The sequence below is a fragment of the Opisthocomus hoazin genome, chromosome 19, assembly GCF_030867145.1.
Source record: "Opisthocomus hoazin isolate bOpiHoa1 chromosome 19, bOpiHoa1.hap1, whole genome shotgun sequence".
NCBI lineage: Eukaryota > Metazoa > Chordata > Aves > Opisthocomiformes > Opisthocomidae > Opisthocomus > Opisthocomus hoazin.
The window spans coordinates 14,314,325-14,332,111 of NC_134432.1; the positions used below are offsets into that span (position 1 = coordinate 14,314,325).

The window sequence follows — 17,787 nt, forward strand, 5'->3', positions numbered from 1 at the left end:
TTGTAGGCCGTCGTTGCTGGAAGCCAGACGCAGAAGGGGATCCGCAAACCACGGCCATATCCTCCCCCTCTCACCTCCTGCTGCTGTCTCAGACCCCGAGGATGGAGCTGGTCCTGCCGGACGGATCCTGCACGCGTAGTGTGGGACCTTTCAAAGCGACATGGGCTGGCGGTTGCTCTCAACGCTGACCGCAGGTGGGAACAGAAGAGCAACTGGGAAGTGTGGAGGTGGTGTCGCTCCTGCCACCGCCTCCGGTCAATCCCCGTAATTAGCAAAACCAGGGTAGATGGAGCACTTCCCCCGGTGTCCTGGGGCTCTCTGCACCTCCAGGACCCATCGGTGAGGGGGAACATGGGTTTAGCCCAGAGATCTCAAAGCCAGTGGGAAGGAGAGCCGTCGGGCTGCTCCCGCTCCTGGCCTTGAGCATTTGGCTTCTTCCAGGTCTCCTGGAGGGAGAAGATGGAGAGCTGCTGGGTCCCGTCCCCAGCCCCGGGCAGGGCAGGGCTGCTGCACGGCTGGGGGGTCACGCTGCCGGGGCGGTGGGCGGCGTGTGATCCGGGCTCACCGGTGAGCCCGGCACGTGCTACATGGGTGGCTCATTGCCGAGCTCCTGGGGGAGCTTCGACGTGAGACGAAACTTCTCCTCTTTCTGCTAGAGCGAGCCTAATGCTTTTGAGCTCCGCTTGCGTCTCGCTGGATCGTGCTTGGTTTTCCGTAGCTCAGAGTGTAGCACCCCCTCAAGGGCAATTAGATCGCTTCCAATTTGCCCGTAAGCCCATAAAACTGCAATTGAATCTAATTAAAAGGCCATAATGAGCTTCAGCAACCTGCGGGACCACTGCGCTTTTGCTCTCACCGTGCTCCTTTCGGAGAACGGGATGGAGTCAGGGAGGCTGCCAGGGTCAGTGTCTGCAGGGAGGATGAGGAGCTCCCAGCAGAGCTCCCCGGTTCCTGGGATGGGACAGGCGGACGTGGGGAAGCACCCAGGTGCCACCACCGCCCCATGCCCACGCTGGCAATGCCCGTTGGAGAAGGCTGAAGGGACCCCTGGGTGCAGCCCTCGCTCTGTCTTGGCAGAGCAGAGGGAGCATCTTCCCCTCTGTCGGCGTCTTCTGCTGCTGTGGTGCCTTCAGCGACGCTCACGGGGGCTGGAAGGGTGGCAGCAGGCACGAGTCCCCTCTCGGCATGGCCCAGTTTGCTCCTGGCTGTGTTTGGGGAAGGTTAGCGGCAGGGGACGGTCGCGGTGGTGGGTGCTCAGCCCTCGTGCTTTGGGTCCCCCAAATCTCCCATTCGGGGGTGCATGGGGCCAGCCCAGAAGATGGAGAGATGCAACCCCAAGCAGGGTTTGCCCGGGGGCTCCTCACCCCGCCATGTTCAGAGCAGAGAGCTGCACCCCAACGCCCGGGGCTCGGAGGGGACGGCGAGCCCCCGCTGCGGGCTGCTCCTGGCTGCAGTGGCACGAGCTCGGAAGAGCCGCCACGCTGGGTCCTGGAGCAGGCGTCTCCCGGCCCCGCTGCCAGCCCGGCAGCCCGGGCAGCGGCACGACACTGCGCCCTTCATCGCCTGTCCCTGCAGCGGGTTCCCAGCCAGTAAATTAGGGACGCTGGCTGAGCCGCTGACAGCGGAACAGAGCGCATTGTGAGAGCGGGGACAGCGCTGGCCCTTGAGGGATGAAATCGGAGCCTGTAATTTCTCAGGACTGTTGTGACATCTTTGCACAAGCGTGTGATTGAGTCACATTTGCTTTATCAGCAGAATCCTTGTTTGCCTGGGTGCACCCTCCCCCTCCACCCGTCTCTGCCAGGCTGGGGGGGCCGAGCTGCGCTGCCCGCTCCCCTCCCCCTGGGCTCGCCGTCGCGGCTGCCTCTGCCCCTCGCTCCCAGGGGCTCCTCACGCTTCCCGTCTGTCACGCTCTCCCGCTTGCTCACGCTTCCTCCTTTCGCCTTCCCCACCCGCCACCCCGGCTCCTGCCCAGGGGGGCTCGGGGTCTGCCCCGCGTGCTCGGAACGCGGGTGGGGAGAGGGTGGGTGGCGGGGGTCCGCGCGGGGCAGGAAGCCGGGCGTGCTGGAGGAAGAGGCGTTTGCAAGCGTTTCCTCCGGTGACACGGCGGCTCGCGGGGAGAGCAGCTTCTGGAAAATTCCTCTGCTGAGTCCTTCCCCTCCGAGACGGGAATAGCCCCTGCAGGCTTCCGGCTCTACCCGTGGCTCTGGGAGCGGGCTGGGCTTTTACTGGGGTCCTGAGAGGGTGGGATGGGGTTTTTAAGACAAAAAAAGACAAAATGAACCCCCATGCCGGAGCAGAGCGTGCTTTGTCTGTGCTCGCCAGCACACACACGTCCGCAGTGCGGCTGTTCCCCCGCTCCCTGCCAGCTCTGAAGCAGCAGGCAGCAGCATCCCACGTTTTGGTGTGGGTCCTGCGGTGGGGGATCAGCAGACCTCTGGGCACCCAGGTGATGGGGTGGGTTAGGGGTGAGCATCTCCTAAAGGAGACCCCGTGGTGCCTTAAGCCAGGCTGATGGAAAATGGGAACACTGGTGAGCCCGTGGTCCCACGCAGATTGCCTGCGGAGAGACACCCAAATGCCACCCAGCACTTGCCAGCCCCAGCCCGTGGTTGCAACCACACGGTCGTCCTTCCCCTTGGGGCTTTGCTAATGTTATCTGCAAAGTTGTGTCTGGAGGAGAAAATAAAACAGGACAGAGAGGGAGAGCGGGCGTTGGAGCTGCAGGGACGGCTGTGGCCCAGCTCTGCCTCACGGGGTAGGGGTGCTGCCCGTGCTGCCACGAGGTTTGGGGTGGGTACCGTGCCGGAGAGCCCACGTCTGCCCCGTCCCGTGGCCTGGCGGTGGGATGCTTTTGCACTTCTTCTTCCCCTTCGTCTTCTGGGAGGAGAGCAGAGGTTTCCCTGAGCTGCTGCGGTGGGGACTCAAGCCGGGGAAGGAGAGGCTGGCGTGCAGAGCACCGTGGAAAAGCTGCTTGCGGGCACTGTAATCTCATGCCACAGCACATCAGCCCCGTAAGGTGAAATCCTGGCAATGTCCTCCTGCCGGGGAAGCCCCCTGGAAGGGGACTCCAATGCCGGGCTCGAAGCCTCGAGACGTGGCTCTGCTCCTTGCCGGGTTTGCTGGTGGCCGTGCCGAGCAGCCTTGCTGTTGGGGTTCGGCTGGCTCGGACGCGAGCAGGGAGCTGGGAGTGAGAAGCTGTGTGGCTTTGAGGTTTTAGTTTGGTCAAAGTGAAACCTGGTGGGAGGAGGAACCCACCCGGAGCAGAGAGCAGCCGAAACCGAGCTTCTCACCGTCCCCGAGCGGCTCGAACCACCGCAGCGTCACCCGGCACTTCTCAGGGGAAAGTGCTGGGCACGGCTGACGAAACCCTCGCGAACCTCGGAGCAGGTTCCCGAAGAGAAACCGCATGTGGTGGTTTTTAAATGGCCGCGAAATGACACGTTTCTGTGTGCTGTCCCCTGTGCAGGCTTTGGGGGGGTGTGAGAGGCGTGTTCTGGGGTTTATCTTTGTGCTGAAGTCTAGAAATGTAAAAAGGAAAAACATTTCAAGTTACTTTTTGGTGAAATCACAGCTTCTCAGGACCAACACGCTTGACTGCACTGCGGTCCAGTGCTCCTGCAGCCGTTTGCTCGTCGCTGTGGGGTGCACGTGGCAGCAACGCTCCAAAGGGACGTATGGATAACGTACGGCTGCGCCTGCCGACGTCTCGGGGTGTCCGCTCCCAGGGGTGCCAGAGTTTAAGGGGATCGGTTGCCTCTCCTCGCTGGGCAAAGGGCTATAAATGCAGTTTGTGTGCCTGAGCCACAAGGTGATGCCTGTTTCTTGGACCCGTGGGTGGCTTTCCGGGCTAACAGCCGCGGTTTTCTCCCGGAGTTTGCCGAAGTCGGGCACTGTCAGGTCCATGGCAGCAACCAGCATTGGAGAGGGAAGAGGCGGTTCTTGCTCCATCCTCACTTCAGTTCTCAGCTGTGCTGGTGTAAACTGAGAGCAAACATACTCAAGATTGTAGGCCAGGGGCTATTTAAATTTATCCACTGTAAATATACTCTCTGTTCGCTCGATTTTTTGATCAGGGACAAAAGTGAGGACCTGACCTCTTGTGGTCATTATATTCCCATGGTAATTTTCACATGAAAACTACGGTCAAACCCTCGAGTCCTGCCCGGATTTGCTGCCTGCCCGTTGCCCGCAGCATCCCGCTTTGTTGGCGGGCTGTTTGCCACCGGTACCTTGGAAGGCTGTGCCGGCCGCGCTGCGGCAGGCGAGAGGAGGGGGAAACCTCCGTCGTTTGAGGTTCCTGGGGTGGAAAGCACGTGAGGAGGTTTCTGTACGACTTTTCAGGAATGAGAGCGAATGGACAGTGCTTCTCGCTACCGTGTTTATTTAGGGAAACACCACCCGCAGAGGCACCGAAAGGAAGAGCAGCGCTCTCCGTGCTCGATGCGCTGCATTGACTTGCAGGTTCACGTTCACCAGGTTTGAACCTGGTCTACACCAAAGTGACACCCGAGAGCAGAGGAGGAGGACATTTCCGAAAGCCCCATCTTAGCTGCCGGTCCCGCTCCCCTCCAAACGTGGCCCCACAGCGCTGCAAAGCCCCGGTGCGCAGGGCTGACTTAAGGAAGGGAGTGGCAACCCAAATTTAGAATTTCCTGCTGCTTAATACCCAGAATTGATCTGCTTTCTGATTAAGGAGGAAGAGGTGCTGAGAAAAAAAAAAAAAAAAAGAAAAAAAGCGGAAGCGGAGGGGTGTGGGCGGCTTTCCAAATCTCAGCTGGCGTCAGGGCTGGGTGCAGGGGGTGCTGGCACCGTGACGGCTCCCTGCAGCCGTGGGTCGCCTGCAGACCCCTCTGATCCCACCCGGATGGGCTGCGGGGTTGTGTCCTGGGTCTGCAACCCTCCTTGGCCACAGAAAAGCACAGCTCTGGGCGTCTGTTTGTGCCTTGAGTTATGTTTTTTTTTTTCACTTCCCCTCGCTCAGAAGCAGACTGCCGAGCCTCCAAGCTGCTGAGTAAACTCCCTGGACATGCGAGAAAAGGTTTTCCAGCAGAGCTAGGTCACTGTAGTTTTACTGGCAAAGCCTCTTAAGCATAAATGAAGATTATACTGGCGAAAGCTTATGCTGGTACGGTTTATTCTGGTACAAATGAGCTGTCCTGGGAAAAAAGCACCTCTGCGCTGTTGTAATTGTTTCTGCTCTGGGACATTTTGTGGTCTAGAAATGTTAAAATCACAGCCCTTCTTGATATTGCAGCGTCAGCAAAAGCTGTTCGTAGCTGTCGGGCTGCGGCAGACGCACCCCGGCCGAGCAGCAACCCGTGAAGAGTCTCGTGCGCTGGATGGTAAAATGCGACAGGAAAGCATTGCGAGGGCTGGTGACGTGGTCGGATGCTTTCAGCAACCGCAGCTCCCAGAGGGTCCAACCCGCCCGTCCGGGCCGCATCCAGCTGTGGATGTTCGCTGGTCCAAACTGGAGGTTTCTGCTGTTGGCCCCAAGAATGCCAAGGGGATGGAAAATGACAGTGAAGCTGCCCAGGGCCATTGCCCTGGTCAGGCATTGGCACAGGCTGCCCAGGGCAGTGGTGGAGTCACCATCTCTGGAGGGGTTCAAAGAACGTGTAGATGTGGCACTTTGGGACATGGTTTAGCAGGCATGGGGGTGCTGGGGTGATGGCTGGACTGGATGATCTTAGAGGTCTTTTCCAACCTTAGTGATTCTATGACTCTGTGATTTGGTACTTGACTGCACTGCTCGGAGTGCCTCATGCAGCCAGATGAGGATGGGGACAAACATTTTATGAAGGTGTTTTCTTCCCTATTGAAAATTAGTAATAGTAAAAGAGTGCTGTCTGTCATGGAGCCAGCAGGGGAAAAAAAAAGATTGATTCAGCAGTCAAGATGCTAGCCCAGGTCTTGCAATAGCCAGAATCTATTCCCAGCTTTGGCTCCTATTTCCTGCGTGACCTTGGTGAAGGTCACATAAGCCTGCGCCCTGCTTGTACCGTCTGTGCCTGCTCGCGCGGCTCTGCCTCGTCGGGCGCATTGCTCTCCCCGTACCTCGGTTTCCCCGCCCGTGGAGCAGGGGTGGTGGCATCCGACGGAGATCGTGCGAAGGCAGGTATCGGCTCAGGGAAAGGGCAGCGATGAGCTCCGTGCCAGAAAAACAAGACTCAGGCTCCTTATCTTGAGGCCAGATCAGAACCTGCTGGCTCTCGTCTCCGGGTGATGGTTTCAGCCGAAGCGTGTTCCTCCGCCGCGGAGCTGAGCTGAAGGCACGCACGTGGCTCCGCACAGACGCACGGCTCGGTCGCTTGAGCTGGATCATGTGGCCCTGCCCTAAATGTCCTATTCTTTGGGAAAAATTCCCATCCAAATTTTGTGGCTCGCGGGTTCGTGGTTTAGAGAAAGAAAAAGAGCTTCACTGCAGATTCTTTGGCTGCTGACGAGCTCTCGTTTCCGATCTCCCGACTGCCATGGGGCATCTTATAAGATATATAGAGGTCGTTGTGTTTAAACAAAGGACACACAGAGAAAATAGCTGCAATTTATGGGTGCGGCAAGAGGGGAAATGCTTTGAGAGCTACTTTTTTGTTGTTGTTTAGAAACAGGCCCAGAGTTTATTTTGGTCAAGAGATAGTCACACACAACGGCTTTAAATGGCAAAACTACGCGAGAAAAATGAACAGTCTCACGCTGCTGGAACTGAAAATGCGTTCGGGAAAAGAACTCCCCTCTTTGCTGCGGTCCCAGCGGTATCCATCAGTTTGGGGGTTCATTTGCTTACATTTGTTTCTGTTAAGGGTATTTCCTCTGTCTAGGCTTTTTTCCTTTTTAAAGTCATTTTTGCTAGAGCCCCTTTAGCATTCAGGGTCCTCAGGAAGCCCATGGTGAGCGAGGAGGGTGGATTTCTCGGGGCCGGCTCTGGATCCCCATCTCTCTGCCTCGAGTCATTATTGCCCCCAAGCACATCCTCCCGCTGGGAGCGTTCCCCCTCGTGCCGAGGGCTGGCAGCTGCCTCAGGTTGATTTTGTGAAGGAAAAAAAGAAGCAAACCCTTTTCTGTATTTGCTGGTCAGTTGGAGGTGAGCGCTTCCCATTGCTGCCGCTCTTAAGCGGAGGGCGAAGCGCTCGGATGAGGAGTAGAAACTTCCCGGTGTCCAAGGGGTTGCTTCCAACTGGGCTCGGAGTCATGATGCTCTGAAGGAGTTCAGGTCTGGTGCAGATTTCAGAGCGTTTGGCCAAGGGTTTGGGGTGAAAACACAGCCAGATGTGTCCGTGCCTGCGCACACTGCTCCCCACCGGGCCTGTTCAATGCGAGGTCACCCCTCCTCTCGCCTCAGTTCCTTTTCGCTGTTGTTGACTGAATTATTTTCTCCAGACCAGCCCTACCACACACGCCCGGTTCCTTGCTGGGTGCCGGGGATCGTGTCTGCTGGGAAGGCGATGGGTGTAAACAGGATGGGTGCGGGAAGCTGGCTCGGGGGTGCGGGGTGCTCGGGGATGGGGGGCTCCCGGGGATGGGAGAGGGTCCAGCCCTGCACGTGCTGTGCTTTCTGACGTGCTGGAGTAGGCACGGGCCGGTCGCCAGTAACCTGCTTGTGACCTCTCCTGCTTTTTCAAAGGAAGGACTGTGCGGTGTTGCCTTCCCTTCACCAGCGGGTCAAGTGTCTGTTTCCCCTGGCCAGGGGATCCAGCGCATCCTTGAAGGTCTCCGTCCATCGCCTTGGCTAGCGGGTGTTTCTGGGGGACCTGCAGAGAAGGGCTGGCTGGGACCTCGTACCCAGACCCACGGCTGCTGCAGGATGAGCTCCTGCCTGTCCCGGACCCGGGATGGCGGCAGGGGCACAGCCCGCGTCCCCGCTCCCCGCAGCACCCAGCCCTCCTCCTCCTCCCAGCCAAAGTCACCGAACAGCAGAGCGCCGGGAAGCAGGATCCCGCTGTGCCAAACCCCAGGAGCAGACGCTGCAGCCTCGAGGAATTTCCCGGGGATCCTGTTGTGCTGCCCGCGCGTCACTCCGCCGCGGGTGACGTGGTGGCCGGCGGTTGTTTTATATCAACATCCTGCGAGCGCCGACGCGAGGCCGGCTCCCCGGGGACGGGGATGCTCGCCTCCGCCACGGCCGCGGAGACGCCTGCCGGGGCCAGCGGTGCTCGTTTCGGCGTTGACGGTGGCACCTGGCTGGAGCATGGGGTCTGGGCACGTGTCCCCTCTACTTGTCCTAGGCGGGACAGGACACTCATGTGGAGGGAGCTGGCAATATCCCAGCCCTGGAGCCTAATCCCCATTTTTGCATCCGAGCCCCCTCCCCTCCTCCGCCTCCCCCCCGCAGGGATCCCGCTTCTGGCTCTTGTCTGGGAGTTTAAGGAATTATCCATGCAGGGAGCGAGCATCTCCCGTGGCGTCTGTAATCCGGTTGTGCCTACGGCGCGGAAGGCACGGCGGAGGCGTGCTGGGGACGGCTGGGCGGCACAGGGGGCAATGGCTGTGTGCGGGGGGACCCCCAGGGGGTCTCTGCGCCCCCACCAGCACCCTCGCAAGGCAGGGGTGGGCAGAATGCATCAAGGCTGGAAGGAAGGTGCCAGGGCAGGGGATGTGACCAGGTGGGGAGCAGTGGCGGGATGCTGGGGGCAGCGGTGGGATGCTGGGAGCAGTGATGGGACGCTGGGTGCAATAGTGGGATGCTGGGGACAGCAGTGGGATGCTGGGGACAGCAGTGGGATGCTGGGAGCAGTGATGGGATGCTGGGGGCAGCGACAGGGTTCTGGGTGCAGCAGTGGGATGCTGGGAGCAGTGATGGGACTCTGGGTGCAATAGTGGGATGCTGGGGGCAGCAGTGGGATGCTGGGTGCGGTGATGGGATGCTGGGGGCAGCGACCGGGATCTGGGAGCAGTGGTGGGATGCTGGGAGCAGTGGTGGGATGCTGGGTGCGATGATGGGAATCTGGGTGCAATAGTGGGATGCTGGGGGCAGCAGTGGGATGCTGGGTGCGGTGATGGGATGCTGGGTGCAGCGGTGGGACTCTGGGTGCAACAATGGGACTCTGGGTGCAGCGGTGGGATGCTGGGTGCAGTGGTGGGATGCTGTGCGTGCAGCAAATGTGTTGCCCCTCCTTCTCTGGAGATATTCTCCTTCTCTGGAGATATTGAAGACCCAGCTGGACGTGGTCCTCTGCAGCCTGCTGTAGGTGACCCTGCTTCGGCAGGGGGTTGGACTAGATGACCCACAGAGGTCCCTTCCAACCCCTACCATGCTGTGATTCTGTGATTCTGTAACACTCGTACGCTGCTTGGTCCAAACTCCCGGGGAGACAGCTGACCCCATGCAGGTGACTGAAGACAACATTTCCCAGAATTTAGTTAACTTTGGGGCCTGTAGCCAAAAGCGGTGGCTCCCACACCCTGCCATGAACAGCCCCTGGCCAAGCAGCTGTGCTGGTGCCTCCCTCTCTCTGGGCCCGTGTTTGCTGGTGTGAACTGGGGGAGGTCCCAGTGGGTGTCGGGGCGAGCGGTGCCGATGCCATGGAGCCCCTGCCCGCGTTGCCTGTCCGCCTCCATGGACTCCTCCTCGCAGCCCGCCCGGGGGCCGCGAGCCAGCCCCTTCCTCGCGCGGGGTTGTTTTGCAAGCAGCGTGACAGGATGAGGAGGAAGTGTGCCAGGAATGGCTCCATGTCTCCTCTTGGGAGAACCGGAGTCTATTTTTAACCCCCCCTTTCCCGCCCTCTCTCCTCCCGCTCCCCCGGGACGGCGGAGACGCTGCCGCCGGCACACGCAGACCGCCCCGTCGCACGCTCGTGCCCCGGACGGACGCACAGACCGCACGTGCGACGCACAGACACAAACCCTGCTCCCCGCGCGTGGCCCGCCCCTGCGAATCTGGGATAAATCTGAATTCTCCTGTCGCGTGGAGGGCGTCTGTCCGCTCCCATGGTGGGGATGCTGCCCCTGCACCAGAGTTCAGAGCGGGGGTACGGTGGGTGAGGGAGATGGAGGAGGGCCGTGGCGACTGGCTCTCGAGGTGGAGATGCTCTCAGCGTCTGTCTTCACGCCTGTGTGGGTACTCCGGCAGAAGGTGGTTTTGGAAGATGGAGGATGCGTCGGGAATGTCGGGGGCGGGTTGAAAAGCAGCCCCTTGGCAGGGCGGGGAGCGGGGGCTGCTGCTCAGGGCTTGCTGCAGCGATGTGTCAGAGCCTGTCCTAGATGGGAGACTCAGCCCCGCTTCTCTCTTTCCTCTCCTGCAGATTTCTCCAACCAAGTCAATTCCACGTCCCTGAACTCTCCCACGAGCCGGGGGCCCATGGCCACCCCATCCCTCCACCCGTCCATCGGGCCGGGGATCGGCTCCTCGCTGGGGTCCCCGGGCCAGCTCCACTCGCCCATCAGCACCCTGAGCTCGCCCATCAACGGCATGGGACCTCCGTTCTCCGTCATCAGCTCCCCCATGGGCCCACACTCGATGTCCGTCCCCTCCACCCCCAGCCTGGGATTCGGCACCAGCAGCCCGCAGGTAAGGGGAAGGTGACGGGGACGTCCCTGCTGCCTGTTTAACCGGGAAGAATCCACCTCCATGGGTTCCCAGCCCAGACCTGGCTCTGGTCTCCCCGCTACAAGCTCCGGCTTGCAGGAGGCTGCGCTGGCCAGGCACGCGCGGGGAGATAAACCCCATCGCAGGCAGCGCGGGCAGGCACCGGAGGGTGGCAAAATGCAGAAGCCCGAGAGGGAAACTAAGCTGGAGGCATGCTGCTCCTCTGCCCAGAGCTGGGTGACTGCACCCGCCTTAGGGGCTGCCTGGGGTGGGCTATGGAGGACCAGCGCAGCCTGAGTACAGCCAGCTGTCATCTCCTGTTGCTTGTCCCCTCCGGTCCTGCCCTCTCCGTCCCCAGGCTGGGGGTGGAGGGGGAGCAGTGACTACCCTGGGGGCAGGGGCAGGGGCCAGAGCCACCCTGGGACTCTCTGCAACCCATGCTTCCACCTGAGCAGTCCCGTCCCCTCCCTGGGAACCAGCATGTCCCCTCCGAGGCCAGCCCGCGGTCCCCATCGCACGTGCCGAGGGGTCCCCTGCCCGCTGGCCCTCCCCGACGGGGCTGCTTTCTCCTCGCAGCGGGAAGGACTGGCGTTCCCTGGCTGAAGATTATGTAAAAAAACCTCCAGCGGCGGAGAGATAAGCTCTTTTTAAAAATAGCAGGATCGGGGCGCGCTGGCCAGCCCCTGCCACCTGTTGCTGGCTGCTGGCACGGTAGATGTTTAGTAAAAGGGCAGATTAAGGAATTGGCCACCACCTGCCACTCGCTGCGGGTTTATTTATCCCAGGCCCTCTCTGGGAGTCAAGCACCTGCCGGCACCTTTATTTTTAAATATTGGCCTGATTTATTTCCAGAGATAACAGGTCTTTCTGCCTGGGGCTGGGGAGGGCTGTGCTGTGCACTATCCTTACCATCCCTAGGGACCCCAGGCAGCTTCCCCAGGCCCCAGTGACTGCGTGCAGAGGCAGCATCTTTATTTGCCTTGCCATGGGTTTCTCCCGTGCCAGATCCAGCCCGTGACCCCCGCAGATGTTCAGGGACCTGCACCCCGCAGGCTGGTGTGGCTGGGTCTGGCCGGGTCCCGCTCCCGGAGACGGAGCGGGGTGGATGTGCCACCTCCCGTCCCGTGGCTGAGGAAAGGGGAACCGAAACGGCGCCTGGGAACGGGCGGCTGGAGCAAAATTAGCAGCGAGAGCGCCGAAATGGTGGGGAAGGAGTGGGAAGAGGGGGGGGGCGAAGCAACACAGGGGTGAGCCACAAGCCGGGGAGGAAATGGGGAAGGGGCAGTGCACCCCCAGATTCAATTCTAAGGCAGGGTTTGCTGTAGGGACCGGCGAGCCAGGGGAACCGAAATAAACCGCAGCCACGGGGCAGAAAGGGGAATTGAGAGCGTGGTCAGATGGTGCTGGGGAGCCAGCTAGCGCGGCGGCTCCAGCCCTCCCGGCACCACGCAAGTGCCCGTCCTGTGCTCGGGGACTTGTCTTAAGTGGTTCTCCTGGAGGTGACAGCGAGGAGGTCTTCAGCCTAATGGCTCCTGCCATCTGTTCCCTGTCTGGGAGCATTAGGTCCCTGTCCCCGTCCCTGCAGCGGGCAGAGGCGCCTACCTGGACCCGCAGAGGAGGAGGAGGGTGCGGGCGGGCGATGGGGAGGATGCTTGGAGGGGAGCGCAGCCCCCCGCGCCGCTGCACCGGTCGACGAAGCGCCGGGGGTAATGAGGCATGCGGCCCCCGTCGCCGGGCGGGGATGGCGCTGATGGAAGGTGGTTTGAATCAGATGGCAGATGCCACTTGCCATCAGGCCATGCCTCGTCGCTTCTGGAGAGCCAGCAGAGCAGAAGGGCACCGGGCTCGTGAGGTGCAGCGGGTCCCCCCCCGTGGGTCCCCCCCACCCCAGCTTCTGCCAGCAGCGGGGTGGGGAGCAGCCAGCAGGCTCCCAGATGCCGGGGTGCTTTCCCTCTCCCATTTCATCCAGCGCAGGAGAGGAGCCAGCAGCCCTCGGTGCCCGGGCTGAGGGGTGCTCGGAGCATTCCCAGCACCCTCCTTCCAGCACCATGCGCTTTCTGGGACCTCACCTGGCTGTCAAACGCAGCCCCAAAATCAGGGTACGAGGCAGGGAGTCCTGCCGTGGGGTCCCAGCACCCAGGGAGCCCCTGGGCCCCCTCGGGGAAGGGATACTGGTACCGAGGTGGTGACCCTGCTTCGGCAGGAGGGTTGGACTAGATGACCACAGAGGTCCCTTGCAACCCCTACCATTCTGTGATTCTGTGAGCTGGGCTGGGGGTGAGGTGTGTGGGGCTGGAGCCGGCTGAAAGCAGAGGTGGTTTGCGGTGGTGAGTGAGGTCCCAGCCAGACCAGGAGGCTGGACCCAGTAGCTCTGCTCATTACTGGGATTTAACACATATTTAAACCCTCTTACCTAAAGATTTTGGGAAAACGGGAGAAAAAAGCAGGATTGTCAGTAAGAGCTGAAAGGGAGGGACATTCCGCATGGTTCACACCACCCCAGGCATTGCTGGCAGCAGCTCGGGGTGCCCAGGGGGGAGCGGGAGAGATCAGACGCGGGATTAGGCTTTTCCAGAGCCACTCTCTGCCTTTGCTCCATACTCTTTGTAAGGGAGCCTGGGGGACCAGAGAAGGGGTGGGGTTTTTTTTTGGTTGGGAGGAGGAATAAAGCTCTACGTGCCGTAAAGGACAGGATTTGATCCCCGGTGCGGTGAACTGAACGGGGAAGGGAGAGGAGCCGAGGGGTCCCCACATCGCTGAGGAAGCAGAGCATCAGTTCCTCCCTCATCCCCGCTCGCTTGCTGAGCCGGGGTTGTCCTGCCCGGGCTGTGCCGAGGCGGGGGGGCTGCTGCTGCCTCCCCTTCTGCCTGCTCGCTGCCCGCACGTGCTGCCAGTTCCGCTCGGCACCCGCTGACGAGGGGGGAAGGCGTGGGCCAGGCGCCGGGGCGGTGTGGGAACCCCGGGCCACACGTGATGCCTCCGCTGAGGTTTCGAGCCGGTGCTGCGAGAGGAACCGATGACTTCCCCCAGCCCTGCCCGGGGCCGAGTCAGCTCCGTCCTGCTGATGCACGGGGCTGCAGAGGGCGGTGGGACCCTCCCCACCCTCCCGGGCTGGAGCAGGGTCAGGGCACGGTTCTCACCCCGTCTTGCTCTGCCCGTCGTCCTCCCCAGGATGCTCTCGAGGGGGTGGACACTGGGCTGCTGGGGCTGGAGGTGGTGGTGGCGAAAGGCTTCTCTTGAGCAGGCAGCTGATGGGCTCCCCTCACTCCCACCCCCAGCACAGCACAAGCCGTAGCTCCCAGTTGCACCTGGGAAATGGCTCCGTTTCCCAAAAACTGCCCTGGGAGGAGGTGCTGGAGCCGGTGACCCCGAAGCCGTGGAGGGACGTGCTGCTGCAGTGCTGGCAGCCCCTGCTCGCAGGGTGGCGAGGAGAGAGGGTCTGTGCCTGGGGACCCACAGGTCCTAAGGAGAGATGCTCCTGCCTGGGAACCCGCTCGTCCCTCCGCTCTCTGCCCTGTCGCAGCATAACCCAGCAGCAGCTGAAGGCCAGGAGGGTTTTCCTCGGCGGCACCGGGTCTCGGCTGCCTCTGATTCATCAGCTGGCACAGGCAGGGCAGGAGAGGGAGGCAGATCCATCACGTTTCTCCAGGGTGGGTTTACTTTGCTCTGTTCTGTGGTTATTAGTCATCTGCCTGCCAAATATTCCTCACCAGCCGGCAGACTTTAAAGCCAGAGGAACGGCTGCGCTCCTCTAATTGACAGATCACAAGCCCTGGGACTTCCCTGAATTAATCTGTGACAAATGCAATTGCTGAGTGTCTCTGTTAGGGAAGAGAAACACAACAAACCGAAGCACAAATCCTGCGTATCCAACCTGGATTTAGAAGTTGGCAGGGACGGAGGCTCTGCGGCAGTCCCTGGCAGGCTGGTCCCCAGCAGCACAGCGGGAGCATTCCTGGCCACACTGCATCCCGAGCGGACCCAGTCGGGCTCCCCCATCCACCCCCAGACCTCCATGAACCTGCCCTGGGCTGGGCAGGGGGGCTGTGAGCTGGTCTCCCTCACCAAGATGGGTCCATCCTACATCTCCGTGCCTCAGTTTCTCTTTGTACATGGAGGGATAACGGCCCTGCCCTGCTGCAGAGGGCAATGTGGGAGTCAGCCCAGGAATCCTTCACACAATACCAGTGCCACAGGGCATCCACCCAGCGTCCAGCCAGTTCTCTGCTTTCTTCGGTGACCGCTGAGGACCGAGCTCACTGGGGAGGGAAGCAGAGCTGTGTGGAGAAGTTGCCACCAGGCTGGAAGTCGCAGAGAAGTGTCCCATTCAAACCAGCTCTGGAAAGCCAGGCCCCATTGCATCTGGGATCTATTTATTTGATGTGAAGCTTTCCTTTGGAGAGATAATGCTAAAAGGATATATATAAATTGCAGAGCTAAAGTGTGAGTGTCCTGTCCTTCATCATCTGTGCAAGCGCTCGCTCTCAGCCAGCAGCTCTCCCACAAACCATCGCTGCAAATCATCTGCCCTGCTCCGCATCCCGAGGCGACGTGAAGCCGGGGCGGCTGGCGAGTGCCTGGCTGTGGGGCTGTGCCGGGGCTGTGCCGGGGCTGTGCCGTGGGTGGGGGTCTGGCAGTGCAGGAGGAACTCACCTTCCCCTTAAATCATGCAGGAGCATCCTTCCTGGGGCGGGTGTCAGCCCTGTGTGGCTCCTGGCAGCGGACGGGGGACCAGCCATGTCCCTGCTCCTTCCACCCTGGCACTGGCAGCGAGACCCGGTGCCATCCTGCTGCCAGCTCAGAGTTGCCTCAACTTTTATGCCAGGGCAGCAGATGGGCATTTCTGCCTTTGTTGGTGTTTGAAGTGCTGCGTGTCCCCATCAGAAGCTTGTCCCCTTCTTGAAATGCCACCCTGCCTGGCCCTCCTGCCCCGTGTCTGAGGGCAGAGGCAAGCCCTGCTGCAGAGCTGGCTCAGCCCCGCGCACCCCGGCTCCCCGCTGAGTGCTGTGCTCCTCTCTCGACAGCTCAACTCGCCCATGAACCCCGTCAGCAGCTCAGAAGACATCAAGCCACCACTGGGGCTCAATGGAGTCCTCAAAGTGCCAGCACATCCCTCAGGAACGATGGCCTCCTTCACCAAGCACATATGTGCCATCTGTGGGGACAGATCTTCAGGTAAGGCTGGTGCCTGCCCTGGGAGGGACTCGTGGCGGCGTGGGGGTGCCCTGGGAGAGCGTGGTGAGGGTTCGCATGGTGCCCCGCTCCCTGCAGCAGAGCGAGCACAGGCGGGCACTCTCTGTCCACAGAGAAGTTGCCCGTGCCCTCAGAGGAGAGGACAAAAAGTCCCTTATTGACCAGCCTCCCCCAGCCCAGCTGGTCTGGGGACCTGAGCTGGGAGCCCCCAGATTTCTACTTCGCAGCGGTGTGATGTCTGCAGCCCTGAGCAGCGCAGCCCGTCTGAAGGCAAGGCATTAGCGAGTGTCCCGCTCTCTACCCATCCTTTGATCCCCAGTCGTCTTGTCACATAGCGCCAGATAAAAAGATTTGCTTCACACGGAGTCTCGCCACTCGTGGGACATTAATTCCTGCTAATTCCCTTTTATTCTCCTGCTGTTTGAAGAGCTTTCTGCTCCAGAAGTGCTCTGGTTGCATAGTTTGTGAGGTCCTGAGGGACACGCCAGGCTCCGGGGCTGGAGGAGGAGGGTGGGTGGGTGGTGCAGAGCAAGCTGGGTCGCCTGTCTGGCGTGGGCAGTCCAGGTGGGTCGTGGGGGTGTGGGAGGGCACCCCTGTTTCACTGCTGCGCTGCCTCACCCCCGATGTATGGCTAAGAAATGGCGAGGGCTTTTCCTGGGTAGGAGGCAGGTTGTAGCCCCTGGAGAGCATCCTGGAAGTCAGGTCAAGGCGAAGCCACTGCTCTTCTGCTCCTGCTCCCAGCTCTGAGAAACCTCTGCTCCCCCAGACACGGCTGGGCGAGGCCTTGGGAAGAGCTGATGGTCTTTGTGGGGAACGAGAGTAAAGCGGGGAGCTGGGGACACCCAGGACACCCGTGGGTCCTTTTAACCCGAGTCGCATCCCCCCCGCAGGGAAACATTACGGGGTTTACAGCTGCGAGGGGTGCAAAGGCTTCTTCAAGCGCACGGTGCGGAAGGACCTCACCTACACCTGCCGAGACAACAAGGACTGCTTGATCGACAAGCGCCAGCGCAACCGCTGCCAGTACTGCCGCTATCAGAAGTGTCTTGCGATGGGGATGAAGCGAGAAGGTAAGGCAGAGAGAGCCTGGCCCGAGCACCCGTGGGTGCTGCAGGTCCCTTTCCTTCCTCAGGAGGCTGCCGCAGGCTCCTGCCTCTTGGCAGCGTGGCAGCACCCTGTGCACCAAAGCCAGCGTGAGCCTCGCCGAGGGCTGCCTGCTCCAGGGTGCCAGGAATGCGCGTGTTTCCTTGATGGTTTGATTTTACGCCACAGCCAGGGCCTCTTCCAGGCTCCAAAACAGCGCTAAGTCCCAGAACGGTACCCGGGTAAGGGATGGCTGTCATCCTGGTGGACAGCAGGTTGACCATGAGCCAGCAGCGTGCCCTGGCTGCCAAGAAGGCCAATGGGGTCCTGGGGTGCATTAGGAGGAGTGTGGCCAGCAGGTCGAGGGAGGTTCTCCTTCCCCTCTGCTCTGCCCTAGTGAGGCCCCATCTGCAGTGCTGTGTCCAGTGCTGGGCTCCTCAGTTCAAGAAAGATGAGGAGCTACTGGAGAGAGTCCAGCGGAGGGCTATGAGGATGATGAGGGGACTGGAGCATCTCTCCTATGAGGAGAGGCTGAGGGAGCTGGGCTTGTTCAGCCTGGAGAAGAGAAGGCTGAGAGGGGACCTTAGAAATGCCTCTAAATATCTGCAGGGTGGGTGTCAGGAGGACGGGGCCAAACTCTTTTCAGTGGTGCCCAGTGACAGGACAAGGGGCAACGGGCACAAACTGAAGCAGAGGAAGCTCCAGCTGAACCTGGGGAAGAACTTCTTCCCTCTGAGGGTGACAGAGCCCTGGCCCAGGCTGCCCAGGGAGGTTGTGGAGTCTCCTTCTCTGGAGATATTCCAGCCCCGCCTGGACGCGGTGCTGTGCAGCCTGCTGTGGGTGACCCTGCTTGGGCAGGGGGTTGGACTGGGTGACCCACAGAGGGCCCTGCCAACCCCCAACATCCTGTGATTCTGTGATGGCTGCATGTTAGTAAAGAGCCAGCGCCCAGAGGCACCGTGCATGGCACCGGGGAGCAGGGGGGC

The 17,787-nt window shown here is 60.9% G+C and overlaps 1 protein-coding gene across 2 annotated transcripts in view; it reads left to right on the forward strand.

Annotated features, from left to right (window-relative positions):
* The window catches only part of RXRA (retinoid X receptor alpha), a 125,880-nt gene that overhangs the window by 71,995 nt on the left and 36,098 nt on the right, over window positions 1-17,787 (forward strand). Inside the window, exons 1-4 of one of the 2 annotated variants that reach the window (XM_075439757.1) lie at window positions 10,034-10,053; window positions 10,242-10,507; window positions 15,550-15,700; window positions 16,609-16,788. In XM_075439757.1, the coding sequence (XP_075295872.1) occupies window positions 10,298-10,507; window positions 15,550-15,700; window positions 16,609-16,788 (541 nt within the window). In that variant the 5' untranslated portion in view covers window positions 10,034-10,053; window positions 10,242-10,297. Of the gene's footprint in view, window positions 1-10,033; window positions 10,054-10,241; window positions 10,508-15,549; window positions 15,701-16,608; window positions 16,789-17,787 lie in introns of those variants that run through there. The other variant, XM_075439755.1, reaches the window with a different exon arrangement.